Raw genomic sequence first — 17721 nt, 5'->3', positions numbered from 1 at the left:
GCAGACCGAAGACCAGGTGGAGGGATTATATTTCATGCTGGGCTGGGAATGCCACAGATCCCGGAGTCAGAACTGACTAATGTGGCCAGGGAAGGGAACTGCTGCCTCTGTAACCTGCCTTCAGATGAGCAGCTGAAGCTGGACAGATGGACAGGTTGAAGGATGATGCCATGCATATTGATTCGATATTTCAGGATGACTGTAGGGAGGTCTGACTAATTAAGATGGCAAAAGGAACCCTGCATATAAGTGGATAATACACCAATGGTCCCATCTAACGAGTTCATGAGGTCCAGGAATGTACTTCAGAGTCATTATGATTTTCCTCCAGTTGAAAAAAAAAAAAAAGGCGACTGTTGTCTTCAATATTAACATGTGAATATCTAGAGGACAAGTCCGCTCCTGACCTGGAAGGTTGGGTTAATTGAGGCTTACATATGTATGAGAAATATACATATCCTGTATATCACAAAATATGAGAGACTAACACATGACACAAATTCAAACCAGCTTAGATTACTAATTATTACAAGTTATTACAGAATTTTCAGTAATTATCCACAGTAACTGTCTCTGCAATGTGTTTTCCAGCCCACTGAGTATGAGGAAAATGCCCTGCAATGCCAGGCTGAGGAAAACATAATTCCACCCTAACACAACTACTCCCAAAGCTCTGCCAAATGCCAGCTATTATATACTTACCCTCCGAGGGCTGGACTGAGACGCAGCCTGTAATTTTTCGTCAATCTCTTTACTGTTCGTGTCTTGTTTTTGAAATTAGTCACCGGCAAAGAGGTGAACTGAAAGTAGTTGCAAAGCCATTATCTTGTGTACAAAACATTTAGTCAAAGAGACACATGCACACAAACTCACACTCACGCACACACACACACACACACACACACACACACCATTGCCAGGCATGAAAGCCCTCTAGTCAGCTGTGTGCCAGTAATGATCCCTCTCTGGCAGAGCGAGTGCGTAGCATGAATATGTCACTAACCAGCTGCAGTCACACCGCTCACACATCTGCTTTTTATATAATGTACTTGGTACATTCTGCAGCACATTCTCGCTCCCTCTCCTTAGCAATTTACTGTATACCTTTCATCCCATCCCTTGTGTCCATTTGGTGGTCTGTGAATGGGACACTGTTGCGGTTGGTTGAAAAATCTTCACAGTGAGACATCCTGAGAGTAACCAGACTAAACAAAGCTTCTGGCTCACGATTTCTCCACAGAGACAGTAGCAGCAGTGTGTCCTCTACTTCAGCAGTGGTGGGAATCAAACACATTTCCCAGGTGTCAAATCTCTCTTTAATAACTAACACCTTACCGGCATATTGGTCTCATTGTACAAAACATATTATAATGGTAACCATTTGACAAGTCTTGTTGAAAGTTTGAGATGTATTTGAGAGCAGCGTCTGACTACCAGACAGAATGTAGAGATGTGATGTGCATATTCAATCCACTACTAGCAAAACATCTGAAACAGACATGACAGCATGGGAGACTTAAAGGATGGAAAAGACGTCGGTGAGGGGAAAAATGACAAAATAAAACCAGCTGCAGAGACTGACAAATGATTCTTTGAGTGGCAATCCTGATTGGCACCGACTGTTATCCCTGGGCATTTCACATTTGTAAAACTCAAATACGCGGTCCAATAACCATTTTCCCCTCTTCTCCTCCTCTATTCTTCCACTGAGGGATTAGAATGGCCGGGCTAAGCCTCCAATGAAATCAGAAAATGAGTGGCAAAAGGTTGTCCAAGGAGGAGGAGGAGAGGTGCCAGACATGACAAGACCACCAATAGAATCAGGCAAATTGGAAAAGTGCTCATGCGAAAAAATTACTCACAACTGCAGGGTCCAAAGTAATGAGCTTTAGCTTCTAAACCACAACAAGTCTTGCGCTCAGCCCAAACAACACCTATGAGTTGGGCTGGCGTTTTAGACGGAGCTCTCCACCACCATCAGAACACCAAAAGACTTTGTTTTTTAGGATCCCTCCTGCAGAGTCCCACAGGCTTACTGAATGTATGCCAAAGTACATTGAATCTGTTCAACTGGCCTGTGGTGCACACACACCCACACACACCCACACACACTACACAGTAATTGGGACAACTCTGGGTCCAATTCACCCAGCCTGATAATCAGACGGGGGCTCTCCAATTTTAGGCTGGTTCAAACCAATTATCCGGCCAAATGATCCTGTAGCTGTAACCCGAATGTCACCGACTGAGTCAGAGGCTCCTTGAGTTCAGCTCCTCTGGTGTGAAAGGAGCAGAGAGAGCCAATATGTGTGTGTGTGAGTGAGTGAGTGAGTGAGTGAGAGACAGAGAGAGAGAGACAGAGAGAGAGAACTGAATGGAAAATGTCACCATCCAAATGGCGCATTACCCTGGAGCGGTGACGAGACCAGCCCTGGTTCAGAGAGTAAACCACTCACCTGTAGTCTCACCTGACGAGGTTCACAACACGTTTAATACGCACAAAGTTACTTATGAATTGTGAAGCATATTACTGATACAACTGCAGTGATGTTTTGTTTTTATTGTTTTTTAGTAGCCTAATCCTGCAGTAGTTTACTATCCAGTTTGGATTTTTTTAAAAAAACTATCCAGCATGGAAATGATGGACGACTATACCTAAAAATATAAATCAATAGACAATTAGAGAACATAAATACATTCTATAATTACAGGGAAAAAAATGAAGGCAACAAATTTTAAATTGGGGATTTATGAATATATCAGTAGTGGGCTAACATCTCATAAATGAGCAAGTTTGCTGTTAACTGCTCAATAATGGTCCAGAGTGTGGATGATTCTTAATGAATGTGATCTATTCACACGTATGCCTCCTCACAGGAAGCGTGTGTGTACTTTAGTGTATGAGTGGTCACGGATGCTGACTAACCAACTCCTTTGTGGATTCTAACCTCATCTCATCTCATCTGTAGGAGAGTGACGTGCCAGTGTCACCAACAAGAAGATGCCCATGGTTCATCATCATGTACAGCCAGGAAATAAACCTGACTGGAGTCAACACAAGGCACAACTGTTGTTGAGGCTTAGCAAGAGTGCCATCCTGTGGCAAGGTTAAACATCACTAATAAGAAGCTCATTTGGCTGCAGACTAAGTAGGACTTTACTACCAACCATGACACGTCAACTGTGACTCATTAAAGAAATGCCTGTATTTGTTGATCACTCATTTCTATCATACTGTAGCAGTAAATTTATGATCAATATTTTTTTTTATATTTTTTGATAAAACCTAAGAGGGGTTATCACCAATACTGTCCTCTGTGTCCAGTAAAAATGCCTGTCAGTAACCGTCAGTGATTGAATTCTTACTTTGAGAGGAAGATGGTGGAGTTCTCTTTGCTCTTTGAGAAGGTGATGGGGAGGAGCTTCAACGTGATGTTCATCTTCCTCGCACAAGACAGCAGCTTTTTTGACTGAGCAACAGAAAAAAAAAGATATGAGAGATCACACAAACCAAAAGCTTTTGTCCTCGTTCCATCATATATGCTGTTTAGAAGTAGGTTTTACACTGCTGTCCCAAGACGCGAGACACAAAGACCAGTGTTGCTATGTAGAGAGAGTTAAGAAATCACGCCAGAAGCTAAGAGTTCTTATTTTGAAGGACACTGGCATGTAATTAAAAAAAAAAAAAAAATTTAAAAGGCACAATGTGTAATTTCAGAAAACAAGCACTAGAAGTGGTCATCTTCTCTGTGGTGGTGGGCGCTACTCAGCCAAGGTTGGATGATGATTGTGTGTGTGTGTGTGTGTGTGTGTGTGTGTGTGTGTGTGTGTGTGTGTGTGTGTGTGTGTCAATCAGTCAAACAAGCCAGCCAGCCTCTACACACAATGTGATTGGTGGACTGGGGACAGTATCTGGAGACAGAACATATGATTGGATTGAAATGCAAGGGTCTGTGATCATCAGAGCCACTCTCTGGTGCAGAAAGTGGCTGTAATGCATCAATAACCTGGATGCTAGCTGCTGCAAAACTAAACAAACAAAACAAAAAAAAACATAGAAAAGAAGAATGAGAGCCTGCTTCGTTGTATCCGGCCACTGAGGTTTTAAATAATTAGACCACTACCCACTAGTGACTGCAACTTATCGTGCATTAGGCGACTTTCTGGCACTATCGATTGTGTATCGTGAGGAGAGCAAATTACCTTGCAAACAAGTTACTTATTGTGTATCTGACAACACTGACAGAGACAAAGAAACCTTTCGCAGCAACAACATTTTTAATAAATTGCAGATGCTGTGAAAATAAAGAAAAAGCTTGGAAAAAACTATACTAAATCATTGGAAAAACATTTTTCCTTTGTTGAGTTTAAGTTGAGTCATTCCAAAGTCACAGTCTGACTGATGTCCAACAGTGCAAGTGTTATACGTTTCCTGTTAGCATTACAAAAAAGAATCAAATCAACCATGGACTTCGAACAACAGCACTTGAGTGTAAAAACAGTATACATTACATATTGTATGAAATTATTTTGCGGTATGGACAGCATGCAGTACCGGGACTCAATAGCTTCCTCTGTGTGTCAAAGCCAAAAACCACATGAGCATTAATTCACACAAGCAAGCAGAACAATGCAACAGTTAAAGATCAAGTTTTCTCTGCAGTCCACTCCAGACAAAACAAGTGTTTGATGAAACAGGATGCTACAGAACGCTTTTAATCTCGACTTTGAACAGATTCGTTGGGAACCAAAGGCTGCCTGACATTTCAGTTCAGTGGAAAGGACAGCGGGGGGCATGTTCTCTAAGAACAAATATGTCTAAATACCAAACATCTGTTCTGCATCAATAAATCTGACTGTAAAAACCAAAGATGACCTGAAATTCTCCTTAGTGCTCTAATCAAGTCTTTCATGGCTCTGCATTGAGACGGTATAAGGAGATTTATTAAAAAGGTAGGGATACAGGAGGGTAATAACAAATTACTGCACTTGCGATGTTCTGGAAGAACTCCAAATCCAAAAGCTCATTATGTGCCAAGTCTTTATCTTACTGAGAAAAAGCTTCATTACTATGATTGATACGAGACCGGCAAAGCATAAAAAAATCCAATAAAAACATATGTATTTCTCCAAGATATAAAGTATCGCTTGTGTTGTGTTGTAGGGTAAAGCTGGCAAGGAGTCTGGCTATTACATAAATAAATTATTGTCTGGTTTGGAGCAACTGCAGCAGGCATAGCGTATTGTATAACTCCAGCCACAAATCACCAGGGAAGCATCTGGTTGTGGTTGTTTAATACCAAAACCATTCAGTCAACTTTATTATCAGACAAAATGAAACAATAACTTCATGATGCCCTTGCCGAGTGTAAAACTGAACAATCCTATCAGAGATATTAAATATGTCTGGATGGGTTTGGGGTTTTTATTCATGAGTAAGGTTTCCTGACTACATAAAAGCAAGATTAAGAGTCTAGCCAGGCTCAACTCACCCTTGGAAGAACACCTAGATCAGTGTGATTGCTGTGTTCACACCAGGCTAAACGAAATGCAACCGTTGGGAAGAAAAGAGTTCCATTCAACAAGTCTGGACAACGTAGATCTGCATTTGCTCTTAGCTGCAATCATCCAATAGTTGCAGTTCAGTTTGGAAGAAAAAGTTGTGTTGCAGAGAGACTAAAACCAGGAATAAGCTTCAGAAGGGTGATAAATCACCGCCATCTCTCTATGGTATTCCTCGAGTTTGCACAGACTGTTTATATCCGGTTCTAACCAAGATGAGGCCTGAAAGGTGATGTCATAAGTGGTGAAGGACTCACTTTAAAGGTAGCACGAGGAACTCTGATGAGATCGTCTCTGTTGGCACCATCAGCAAACCTCCCGGTGTCCTCCAGAAACCTGTAGTCTACAGGTAGATGAAACAGTCAACACCATAGAAGCCAACGAGCCGGTTTCCTTCTCTAATTCCTTAAACTGACACGTTTTCTGAATATATTCACAGAAAATACCCTGACGATGTAGGAAAAGATGGTATAACAGCGACTAGCACTGATAATGCAATGATGAAAAGAATTTTGTACGTTATTAATGTTCTTTTAGGGGAAAGAGTACTCTCACCATTGAGAAGAGCCATTTCATCAAACTCTGAAAGCATCACGAAGGCAGTTTTACTTCGAACTCCGCTGCATCTTGAATCTTCTTTGTGCTTCTTGACACACAGCAAGCTGGAGGACACAAACGTATCGAATCAAGAGCAAAACACTAGAGGTGGGAAGAATAATTGATTTGAAGATTAGTTCTGCAGAACTCAAGACTGAGAAAACTCAATAATGGGGGGGGGGGGGGGCGTACTCATTTAAACTACTTTGCACTACAGGTGGACAAACACTGCAAGCACACTCTCATTATCTAAAGTGGTCATCATTGTTCCAGGAAGACTTTCAAAATCCTTGTGTGACTAATAAGATCCAAGGAAAGCACACTTGATTTTTTCCTGATTCATGATGATGTCGGCAGTCCATGTGCCACGATGATCTGAGCGCGTTTGTGCTCCGCTTCTCTCCTGACGTGAACTCTTCACTGAGCGTGTAGGTGCTCAGCAGTTAGTGCCAAAAAGGTCACCAGATGCCAATCTTAAATAGTTCAAGGTTAAGTAACTCCGTTAAATGGTCATCTCGATTAAAAAGTAAAGTACTAAAATGTCAGATAATTGTTTGCACCAAATTTCATTGTAATTTGTTGAATGGTTGAAGATACGGCTGTCAGAACTCGTAGAAATGAGATTGTGTGTGTGTGTGTGTGTGTGGGGAGGGGGGGCTGCTTACTGAACGACTGTAACTAAATCCCATTCATTACTGTCAGAGTGGATCTGTGAGTCTCATTCACAGCTGCACTGGATTGCCTGCAGGGGATCCACTAGGGTCCGTCTCGGTTCTTTCAGCCAACAATCCCACCATACTTCAAAATTGTTGCAATGTGAGCCGTTCAATCCTGCCGTCTGCAGCTGATTAGAATTGATATGATGAAATGACACATAATCTATTTCTATGAACTCAACTAATGAAAACAAAATATAACTGAACACTCGATCATTAAATGTCGAAGGCATCTTATCAGTCCGTCTTAAAAGACTGCAATCTTGCAAAATCGAATATGGAAACGATGGATAGCATTTAAATCATTTGAATTAAATTTTTTTATTCAATATAATTTGGAAACACTGTTCCATTGCGAAAGTACAAATCTGCCCTGACACCGATTTTAATAGCAGGTTCAGGACATCTGTTCGTACTGATGTGTTTCAGATAAGTAAGCTTTTCAATTACTTGCAGTATTTTCACATTGTGATATTGCTGCAAAGGCCTTTAGCTGATATTTAATCAGTTGTAGCCTCAGTGATTCTCCCATTTATGTAAGATTTAAGCTTTGGGATTCCAGCATGCAAAGTTTCATTTTCAGACACTTGGTGAGAGACAGGTATTTGGCGAGAGTCACAGTATCCATAGTAACTGCACAAAAGGAATGCCATGTGATTCCCAAAACGGGCAAAGATGAGAGAACGGGAGCAGATTCCCCTCTGAGCCCTCGGATAAATTTTAACCACCTTCAATATGCCATTAGGCTCTTGAGGGTTTCTCTGTAAACGCTTCAACATCCACAGAATATGAGGGCTATGCCACAGTTGTCATGACCAGGCCAGTGGTATGTTCCTGCAGGCCATGAATTCAACGAAAAAGTCAGTAAAAACAAACACACAACCACGTGTCAAACATAAATATTATGCAACTGTGTGCAGGAATGGTGGAGGAGATATTTTTTTATAACTCGTGTTACATAATTGTTTGGCAATCTTTGTATTTTTATCAGAAAAGGGAAAAACTATTACTTTGAATTTATTAGTAACCCGTGGCTCGTTCGGACACAGACGGAATCAGCTTTTACCCCGTATGACATATGAGCTCATCGAACAGGCGGAGCAGGAGATCAGGGGAGCATCTCCTTTCATGGTCTCTTCACAAGACTACGACGAATCAAACTTTCTCTGCCGACACGACACAAGCGTTTGGGTTTTATCTTTTGAAAACGTGCAAGCTCTCACTTCAAACTACCACATTCTCCAAATTCAATGATGAAGAAAAAAAAACCCCAGCATTCTTGTACTCGGATACAATTTTGGACTCAAGCAAGACACACAGACATAAGTATATGTACTTTTACAGATATCTTTAAGCTGTACTCATCTACTCCCTCGAGAGTCAGAAAGAGATGATAGCATTCATGTAACATTACCTGTTAAACTAGAACGTTGAAGTGAGACGCATTTGTTTGAAAAGTCTCCAAAAATGTCTCGTCGCATTCTAGATGGGTCTTTCATTCCATCAATCAAACCTGATGATCTCTCTCTCTCTCACTCTCACACACACACACACACACACACACACACACACACACACACACGTCTTTGCTAAGGGCTTGGGACATCTGACAATAGTGATGCAGTTCAGCTCTTTCACTCAGCCATTCTTTCATGATGTTTTATCTCTAAATATGTGCAGGAGATAAAGAATTCCCAATAAAAACACACTACACGTGCAGGTCTATCTGTTAGGAAGACAAAGGCTTCACAGTGTTTGTGACCTTAAAAATTCAACCTTGTGAATCACTCTCAGACGAAATCAGTTTGAAGACCCAGTGTCATTTCCACCCAAACATCGTCACATGAGAACCTGTTGAGAGGCTTGAGGAAGAACAAAGGTAGTGCTGCACACTGAAATGAATTTCTTATACAATTATATAACTACTACTAGTACTAACTAATGATAATCCCTCAGAAACCACTGCAGTCACTTATGGTGTTCCACAAGGCTCTGTGCTTGGACCAATCCTCTTCACCCTTTATCTGCTTCCTCTCGGTCACATTATAAGGAAACACTCAATTCATTTTCACTGTTATGCTGACGACACACAGCTGTACTTATCAATGCATCCACATGAAATAAATCAGCTGACTAAACTGGAGGCCTGTCTAAAGGAGATAAAAACTTGGATGACCCATAATTTCCTTTTATTAAACTCCGATAAAACCGAAGTCATTGTCCTGGGCCCAAAACACCTTAGAGACACCTTATCTAATGAGATAGGTACCCTGGAAGGAATTACCCTGGTCCCCAGCACGACCGTAAGGAACCTAGGAGTTCTCTTTGATCAGGATCTGTCCTTTAATGCCCACATTAAGCAAATTTCTAGAACTGCTTTCTTTCATTTACGAAACATTGCTAAGATCAGACACATTCTGTCTCAAAAGGATGCAGAAAAACAAGTCCATGCCTTTGTCACTTCCAGGCTGCATTACTGCAATTCCCTCCTATCAGGCTGCACCAGTAGGTCCCTAAAGACTGCTGGTCCAAAACGCTGCTGCCCAGGTGTTGACGAGAACTAGTAGAAGAGACCATGTCTCTCCTGTACTGGCCTCTCTGCATTGGCTCCCTGTCAAATTTAGAATAGAATTCAAAATTCTCCTTCTAACGTACAAAGTCCTCAACAGTCAGGCTCCTTCATACCTGACAGAGCTCATAGTCCCCTATTATCCAGCTGGACCCTTTCACTCCCAGGATGCAGGGTTACTTGTTGTTCCTAGAGTTTCTAAAAGTAGAATGGGAGCCAGAGCCTTCAGCTATCAGGCTCCCCTCCTGTGGAACCGTCTCCCAGTTTCAGTCCGGGATGCAGGCACCCTCTCGACCTTTAAGAGCAGACTTAAGACCTTCCTTTTTGATCAGGCTTATAGTTGGGCTGCTTAGGCTGGCCCTTGGATATGCTTCCGTAAGCTGAGACTGCCGGGGATCTCCCATGGTGCACTGGGCTTCTCTCTCCTCCTCTCTTCCCTCTCTGTCCTCCTATATGTGTCTTATATAAATCACACTCATATGTGTTACTAACTCCTCTTCTTCTCCGAAGCCTTCAGGCTCCCCTCATCCCAGATCCCGGGAGCTGCTGGAGGAGGCTACAGACCTGAAGAGGCTCAAGCTGCCACCCGTAGCTCCACCTGCTCACGTCCCCGTCTGTCCATCAGTCTCTTCCCTTTCTCTCTCTCTTTCTCTCTGTCCCTCTCTTTCCTTCTGTATATCTGTCTTCCTCCATTATCTGTCTTTGTCTCTGCCCTGCTCTCCTGCTCTCTTTCCCCCCAAACAGTCAAAGCAGAAGGCCGTCCCCACTGATCCTGGGTCTGCTCGACGTTCCTGCCTGTTAAAAGGAAGGTTTTCGTCGCCGCTGCTGCAGGACGTGCTTGCTGATGGAGAATTGTTGGGTGTAAATTCATTGAAGGAGTGTGGAACTGGACCTGCTCTACTGGTAAAGTGTCATGAGATAACTTTTGTTGTGATTTGGCGCCATACAAATAAAACTGACTTGACTTGACTATAACCACAGAACTAATCAAACAACACATTCGTATTTAGGCCAGTACTAAACAAATGTTACAAAACTTTATTTTGTGCAAGATAATTTTTGTTATTCCAATTCATTCAGTAAAAAAAAAATCTATATTTTCACAAGAGTACTGTAACAAATACTTGTTTTTATTTTTTTATGCTTGTTTAAGTAAATATTGATTCATTCTATTGCAACATTGTAGACAATTGCGATAATTATTTTTCACCAAATTGTGCGACGTGAACTGAAGATAAGAATGATATCATATGTATCACTTGTTTTAATCATGTTGTGATTCAGATGTGAGATGGGATACAGGAAGCGCCGGACCACCTTAAGTCCCCATAACGCAACATGAAAAACCACACCAGTCTGTTACACACATTTCAAATAAATCACTTTGGAACATTTCAATGTAATACTTTTGGATTTATTTTTTCTCTTCACATTAGAAGGTTTGTGTGGTTTACTAAAGCCTCCTGATTTTACTTTAAACAGAATATACAAAATAGCAATGATAATATTTATGACAAAGAGCTCTGGTATCAGGATCAGCGGATAACTGCAGTTGTGTATCCGATATGGAAGCAAAAAAAAAATACGTGGATCCCGTTCAATTCCTGGAAAACTGTTATAATATCTTGCCAATAAAATATATTGAAAATGTCTTTGAGACATTCAGCCTCACCTGCATGTGTATCTGAGGCAGGCAGGACACCTGTACTTGGCGTCCTCTGACCCACACACGCCACAACTGTTGAGACAGACAAAACATTAACATGACACCACAGCGAATGGTCAACAGGATAAAATGTAACTTTCCATTTCTGAAATTCCCATGGCAACTTTTTAACCGAAACAAAGGAATGTTTAGTGAAACGGTGAGACAGGAAAAAAGACAGAGGAGTTAAAAGACGTGTAGCTGACACCTGGTGCAGCTAACATTAACTAACTAATTAGTTTACATGCTAACAGCAACTGGAGTCTCTTCTTTGCTACTGAAGACATTTATTCTTCTTTTTATAAGTTAGACAAAAAAAGAGGAGCAACAATTACTTAAAAGTCAAAGCCAACAGGAGCCTGTTTGCTAAATTAGCAGTTTGTTCCTGGTTTAACTTCCGTTGATGTTCTTACCTGGAGAGTGAAATCTTTCTTTTCGTGCCTCTCAACTCTTCTTCGTGACCGCTGTTGTCCACCTGACTCCCCATAATTGACATTACAGCTGTTTTTTATTTTATTTTATGAGATTAGAGAACACATTCCAAGTAGCCAAATGCCACACGTTGGAAACACACACACGCGTCTCTTCAAAACAAACTCTCTTCCGGCGAGGACAGTGTGGCACGTGGGGACTAGATCCGGTTTAAAGACCGCTCATTGGCGCCTCCCGGTGTCCGTAGGTCAGCACTACAACCTGGTGATTTCATCAGAACCGACTTGAGTGATAATTTGAGGAGGATGGCATGATTATTTACCCTCACAACGTCAATATATGAGTCATAAGAGAGCCATTTGTTCATATTAAAACAATCTACATCTGGTACGGTGGAATAATAAACTCTGGACACACAATGGAGGAGGGTGTGTTTTTCTCTGATTAAGTGAATATTTTTTTGTAGGACACCAAATTATCTCTCATTTTGTGCTCCGCAGGAAGCAGATCCTTTTTCTGACCTTCACGGTGCTTCAGTCAAGCCCGGTCAGTTTCATGGTCGGGACTCGATGATGGAAATGTTGCCTGTGCGTCAGCCTTCAAGCGTGGTACACTCACTGTTGGGACAGCTGCGACATGTACGTTAGTGACACCCAATTGCCAGGGGGAAAAAAAAAAATTTGCTTTGCATGACAAGATGTAGATGTCATAAATGCATAGACAGTCTGGTGAGGTGGTGAGGATGAGAATAAAGTAATTGTGAGAAACTACTGGGGAAAATGTTTTAGATTTTTGTGAAAGCATATTGACCCTAAACCATTCTGAATATAGGCATGAAAAATATTTTATTCGTTCAGTAAACTTATAACAAAAAAAAAAGAAAAACAGATTTAAATACATTAATTTAATTTATGACAAGATTAGTTTTGGAAGTGTCAGCTGACCCGAGCAAATTGAATGTGTGAACAAAAATTTTGTTAAGCTACTGTGTCTTGTGTCATGCTCGGGGTTTTATGTGTCTGGACCCTGGAGCGTAGTGCAGACTTATTCCGTTTTTAAGAGCCTGTTGCATAACAGGAAGAGGTGTTTTGGGGCTTCATTTCCATTCATAAATATAATACATTTCAAGATTAAAATAAAAGAGACAAGACAGCACCCTGGCCTGTTACAGATATAAATAAGCGAGTCCTCCGCTAACTCACACATTTACTTGGCTGCCAAAGAACAGTTTTATTTCTATATAATTTCTATTTTCAACACTTGGGATTGGGATAAGAAGTTATGAAACTGAGGGGAAGGTCTTTGAAACAGCTTTGTGCGCCAGATACTGAAAGGTTCTCATACTTTGTGCCTCAGATGTGGGGATGGGAGAGCAAACCTTACTTTTTCACCTTTGTTTTTTTGGGGGCCGGTGGGATCTGGAGCCAGAATTAAGATTCATAGCACATTTTCACCTGGAGGCCAACACCGGCCAAATTCAGAGGGTTTGCCATGAAGGAAAAAAAAGATCAAATGTAGGTTTAGTCACACAAGAACTTCAAGAGTTTTCATACCAACAACTGCTGTCAACCTTTTCCCTCCTTAAGCAAACAATCATTTATTGGATAAAATGTTCCATTTATTTGTTTGTCGACATATTTACACATTTGCAGCTGAATCCAACTTTTTCATCCAGAGAATTCATATTATGATGCCGTTTTTTTGTTCAAAGTAATATAACTTAAGGATATGATGACTGTGTTTGAAAGGATTGTGACTCTGGCCCACGGTAGCTGCCAGTCAACTGAACCACCACTGAATCAACTGAAGTCAGAAACACACAGTCGCCTGTGTGAGCACGGAAACACACATTTTTTAAAAACATAAATACTTCTTTAGACTGAGTTGTGGTTGACCAAATAGTTCTCTGAAAGTATAACTTACTGTTATACAGTAATGTGAAAAACAAAAAGGATATAAATAAACATACAGTATGCTGTCCATATATACACAGGAAATGTAAAAACGTACTGATGACTCATTCTTTGTTGTAGCACCAATGATACGGTTCCCCTGAAGAACCTACCACATATAAGGAAAAGCTACAAAACTATGTAGTGTATCAAAAACTGGTTCATAAATTAGAAATGACCAAATCAACATAAGTACTTATACAACATTACAAATCTTGATGTAACCGGTACATACAACACAAGGCAAAAACAACGACTAAGTTGACAGTAACTATTGTAGAAAGCAAATGAGCAGGTAGAGGTAGAGCGCCATCTGTCACGACGAACAGGACCAAGACAAAAACATCATGAAAACAACGTCAATATAGACTTTGATTTGGAAAACAGTCACACAATATCCACATGCTATTGCACTCATATAAACCTAGTTAGACAGTGCTCCTACTGAGGGGCCTGGGACGCTCCTTCAGGTTGGGCCCCTGCTCAGGAAGGTCTGGGTGTGTCTGGGTGTGAGTGTGGGAGGTGTGTGTTGATTGGCTGCTGCGTAATAAGGCCCGACCCTGTGATCAGGGAGTGATGTGGGTCCGTATACAGTCAACCTGAGCACTGCTTGACTGACAATTAAACAAACACAATATAATTTGCACATTTATTTGATAAATATTGATATACACCATTCTCCTCTCTTGGCCTGGATGTTCCACAGGGATTGAGTTCCACCATGACGGTCAACTGGACTTCAGCCCTTTGTTTCTCACACAGGGTCCCGTTAATGATGTCCACCAACATGACACCCGCTCCAGCTCGCCGTTCAAGCCTCCCTTTGGTAGGCACGTAGTAGTTTATCGAAACAGATACAAGGATGGTGATGTCAGCGTCAAAGAAAACAGACCGGACCGATTTCTAAATGTTGCTGACTATTGGGATGTGATGGAGGAAATTCCTGTATGTCAACGATTGGCAGTTGACGACTGTCCTGAGTATGGAAGAAGAAACGTGATTGGTGCCAGCTGCCATCTTGGATCTGAAAAGGAACGGGTGGAAGAGGAGGAAGAGAGGTAAGTGATTCGGGTTTTAAATGGACAGATCTCACAACCAGTTTGAGCGGTTGCTGGTAAAACTTCAACATGCAAACATTTGGCAAATTGAATTGTTCATAAAGAGAGCTGCTAACTGCTAATTAGCCTGACGCATACCTCTGTTTCCTCTGGAAACATTTATAACTAGATGCACATAGCATTCATTATGAAGTAAGAACAAAGCTCCTCTATCCCCACAGAATTCTTTTTGTTACTGCTATAATTTTGATGCAGACCTATTAGTTTATAGACTTTTTAAAAAAAAACTTAATTTAAATAAATGAAAGAACAAAAAGACCCTTTTTGAATGCCTGTTCTTAAGAGCCAAATAATGTCATGATCGCATCTACTAGGCTCTTACGACAGGTCAGAATCTGAAGAGGTAAAATATGTCAATGCAACGATGAAGATTTTTAAGAAAAAAAATGACTCGCTGAATGAGTTCTTTCTCCAGCTCAATACCTTGCATTCATCTCGTAGCACGTGTGGTTCAAGTAGTGTGTCTGTCTCAAACATCTGTTTGTTCCAGCCACGAAACCGAAGTCTGGCGTTGGGTTTTGGTACGGGGCCAGTAGAGCTGAAGCTGTCTGCTGTGTCGTTGGAAGGATCATTTAGGCAATGGAGCGTGATGCTATGGCTGGCCTCGGTACTCAGTAAATGGAGAAACTTCATTTGGACTTTCCCTACACCAAACACCATCTGTGGGGATAAAGTATAGACAGCCGTGTCATCAATCTCTCATCACAACACATCAGAGCAGCTTACAGGAGAGTCCTCCTGCCATGTCCCCTGCATGATAGAACAGCATAATACGCAGTACTTTTACAGTCGCCACTCGTCTAAACACAAAGCTTAGACTGAAAGTTAAACTTGAGATTAACGATGTTTAACTTCCCACCACTTTACCGTCATCCATGTGTTTGATTAGTGCGCTGTACTTCCACTTTCTTGTCCTTGATGGACAGTCAGATTTGCTCTTTGTGGCTCCAAAACCAACATCAGCCTGTTCATCATGTTGTCACCAAATTCAGAGCACAAGTTTGAGCCAAAGGAGAAAGTGCAATAGCGACAGTGTTTTGATCCTAACACGGCAACCTTCCGCAGCCCTAGAGTCCTTGGAAAGCAAAAAGCCCAGTACACTCTGGTTGTTGTAGGTTTCCGTTGTCAAGTAGCACCACAACCAAAAACATTAGCGCCCTTCTACTGCACAGACAGCCTGTGATTATGAAAGCACCATCTTTCCATCAGGGAAATATTTCCTTAATTATTTTCTGTTGTTGCAGAGTCAATGTTATGGCGAGAGGCACTGCTGCACATTTGGTGTGCATCCTAAATTATTTCAGAATGGTGTTTCCAGGGAGTTGGGATGTTACAGAAACCTGCACGATCAAATGTGTGAGAGTCGTCTGTTCTTGTTCCATCTACATATGGAGGGCTCATATTAAATCAGGAAAAAGATTTAAAAATGTGGACAAAGTCATGGCAGAGAAGACAGAGTCTGCCCCGGATTCCATGGCTGTTCCTTTCCCACAGCAGGATATTTATGGTTGGAGAGAAGTAGACTCTCTTCCAGTCAGGACCATTAAGATTATGGCTGGAAACACCTCACAGTACATGATCGACAGGAGTGAAAGGAGCTAATCAGACCCCATATTCAGCCTGGTAATCCTGGAGTTTGCACCGATCAACTGATGTGGAAGGAAAGGCGACATAAATGGGACCCATGCACTCGGTTATTTCACAGATGTTATGGATCTAGGGTTAGGAATATCCCTGATCTAACTCCGGTTTAGCATCGTGAGGGTTGACGTGTGTTCTAATGAAGTCTTCAGCGTTACCTTGTTGGAGGCCAGTGGATGTAAACACGTCTGACCCCCCGCAGTGAAGTTGCAGAAAACCTGGAAGGCATCCGAAGTACAGCCGAGGTTTGGATCAACCCAGAACCAACCTTTTAGTCCCCATTTAGAGAGAGAAACACGAGCAAGGCATGTTTTTAATAAACTGTACATTGAAACAAGCCACTTGAGCATAAATCTGTCATCACATTCAATGTCTAGTCAACTGAGTCAAACTCTCACCATCTTTGAGCTTGTGATGACAGTCCAGCATGTCTTTACAGACGCGAGTCGGGTTCTCTCTGGTGCCCAGAGGCTGTTTGATGCTCTCGATCACATTGCTCAGGTAGTGTAGAGTCTTAAGAATCTCAGAATTCTGGTCTGGCAGGCTCATCTCAGTGTTCTGGAAATGCTGGTCAGAAATGAGACGGAAATGTCAAGAACTTTAGTATTTATTTATCTTTAAATTCCCATTAAAACTCATAAGTTAGGAAGTCAGAAAGTGTCCATCAGTCTACACGAACATTCCTCTGTGTGTACTGGACGTTTTACCTCCATCTTGACGGCAGCTATAGCCTCAGACTGACTGGAGAATGCTGAGTCATCATATATCAGCCGCTGTGGATTCATACAACATTCCATTTAATGCTCTGCTCAATTTTTTTTTAGGAAAACAAAAGATTAATTCATCTTTAAATATGGTAGGTGATTTTCCAAGTTACAGAAAAATGCCATTCCAAAACACCTTCAAGTTATTGTGAAATGTATTATACAATCAGAATAAACTTCAACGTGACAGAAAAGCAGTAAAATGAGTCTTGTGTCAATAAACCGTCAAATTCCTGACCTTCAGTAGGTGGAGACAATAACACATTCCACTCAGCATAAACACCAGTTATCACATAATGTGTGGATATTTGATATGGGTGTTTTTCCAAGACACTTGGAATTGTTTGGACAGGAAAAGCTCAAACGGAGAGCTCCACTTTATCCAGACGTTACAGTAGATAAGAGATATGATGAGGGTTTTTATTAGAGAGTGACAAAAGCTTTGGAGGGTTCATATTAACCCCCCCCCCCACACACACACACACACACACACACACACGCACACTCACTTATCAGTGACTCAGATGATTTGTTGGTTTATACACAGTTCAGCAAAAATGTAAGCAGCGCTGGCCTTCCCTTAACCATATCCTGTTATTGCTCCTTGGTTAAAGAAAAAGGGGCGACTGCTTTTCTAAATTCCTTTGAAGAGTCTCGTACACACA

At 41.4% G+C, this 17721-nt stretch overlaps 2 protein-coding genes across 4 annotated transcripts in view; both read right to left on the bottom strand.

The window, feature by feature from the left end:
- znhit6 (zinc finger HIT-type containing 6) overlaps positions 1–11775 on the bottom strand; it is a 29258-nt gene extending 17483 nt beyond the window's left edge. For 2 of the 3 annotated variants that reach the window (XM_086225038.1, XM_086225040.1), the window contains exons 1-5: positions 11563–11775; positions 11117–11182; positions 6118–6224; positions 5820–5905; positions 3367–3470 (exon numbers count right to left, since the gene is read on the bottom strand). In XM_086225038.1, the coding sequence (XP_086081164.1) occupies positions 3367–3470; positions 5820–5905; positions 6118–6224; positions 11117–11182; positions 11563–11645 (446 nt within the window). In that variant the 5' untranslated portion in view covers positions 11646–11775. Of the gene's footprint in view, positions 1–3366; positions 3471–5819; positions 5906–6117; positions 6225–8289; positions 8418–11116; positions 11183–11562 lie in introns of those variants that run through there. The other variant, XM_086225039.1, reaches the window with a different exon arrangement.
- Positions 11776–13162: 1387 nt separating this feature from the next.
- Positions 13163–17721, bottom strand: part of col24a1 (collagen type XXIV alpha 1) — a 96049-nt gene continuing 91490 nt past the window's right edge. The window contains exons 56-60 of the mRNA XM_086224153.1: positions 17000–17065; positions 16691–16859; positions 16451–16560; positions 15075–15311; positions 13163–14557 (exon numbers count right to left, since the gene is read on the bottom strand). Coding sequence (XP_086080279.1) covers positions 14411–14557; positions 15075–15311; positions 16451–16560; positions 16691–16859; positions 17000–17065 — 729 coding nt within the window. The 3' untranslated portion in view covers positions 13163–14410. The remainder of the gene's footprint in view (positions 14558–15074; positions 15312–16450; positions 16561–16690; positions 16860–16999; positions 17066–17721) is intronic.

Source organism: Aulostomus chinensis, chromosome 14 (genome assembly GCF_037954235.1).
Source record: "Aulostomus chinensis isolate RoL2024-O1b breed Wild chromosome 14, RoL_Achi_v1.0, whole genome shotgun sequence".
NCBI lineage: Eukaryota > Metazoa > Chordata > Actinopteri > Syngnathiformes > Aulostomidae > Aulostomus > Aulostomus chinensis.
Note: the sequence above shows the minus strand (reverse complement) of the source record. Positions and strands in the feature narration are given on the sequence as shown.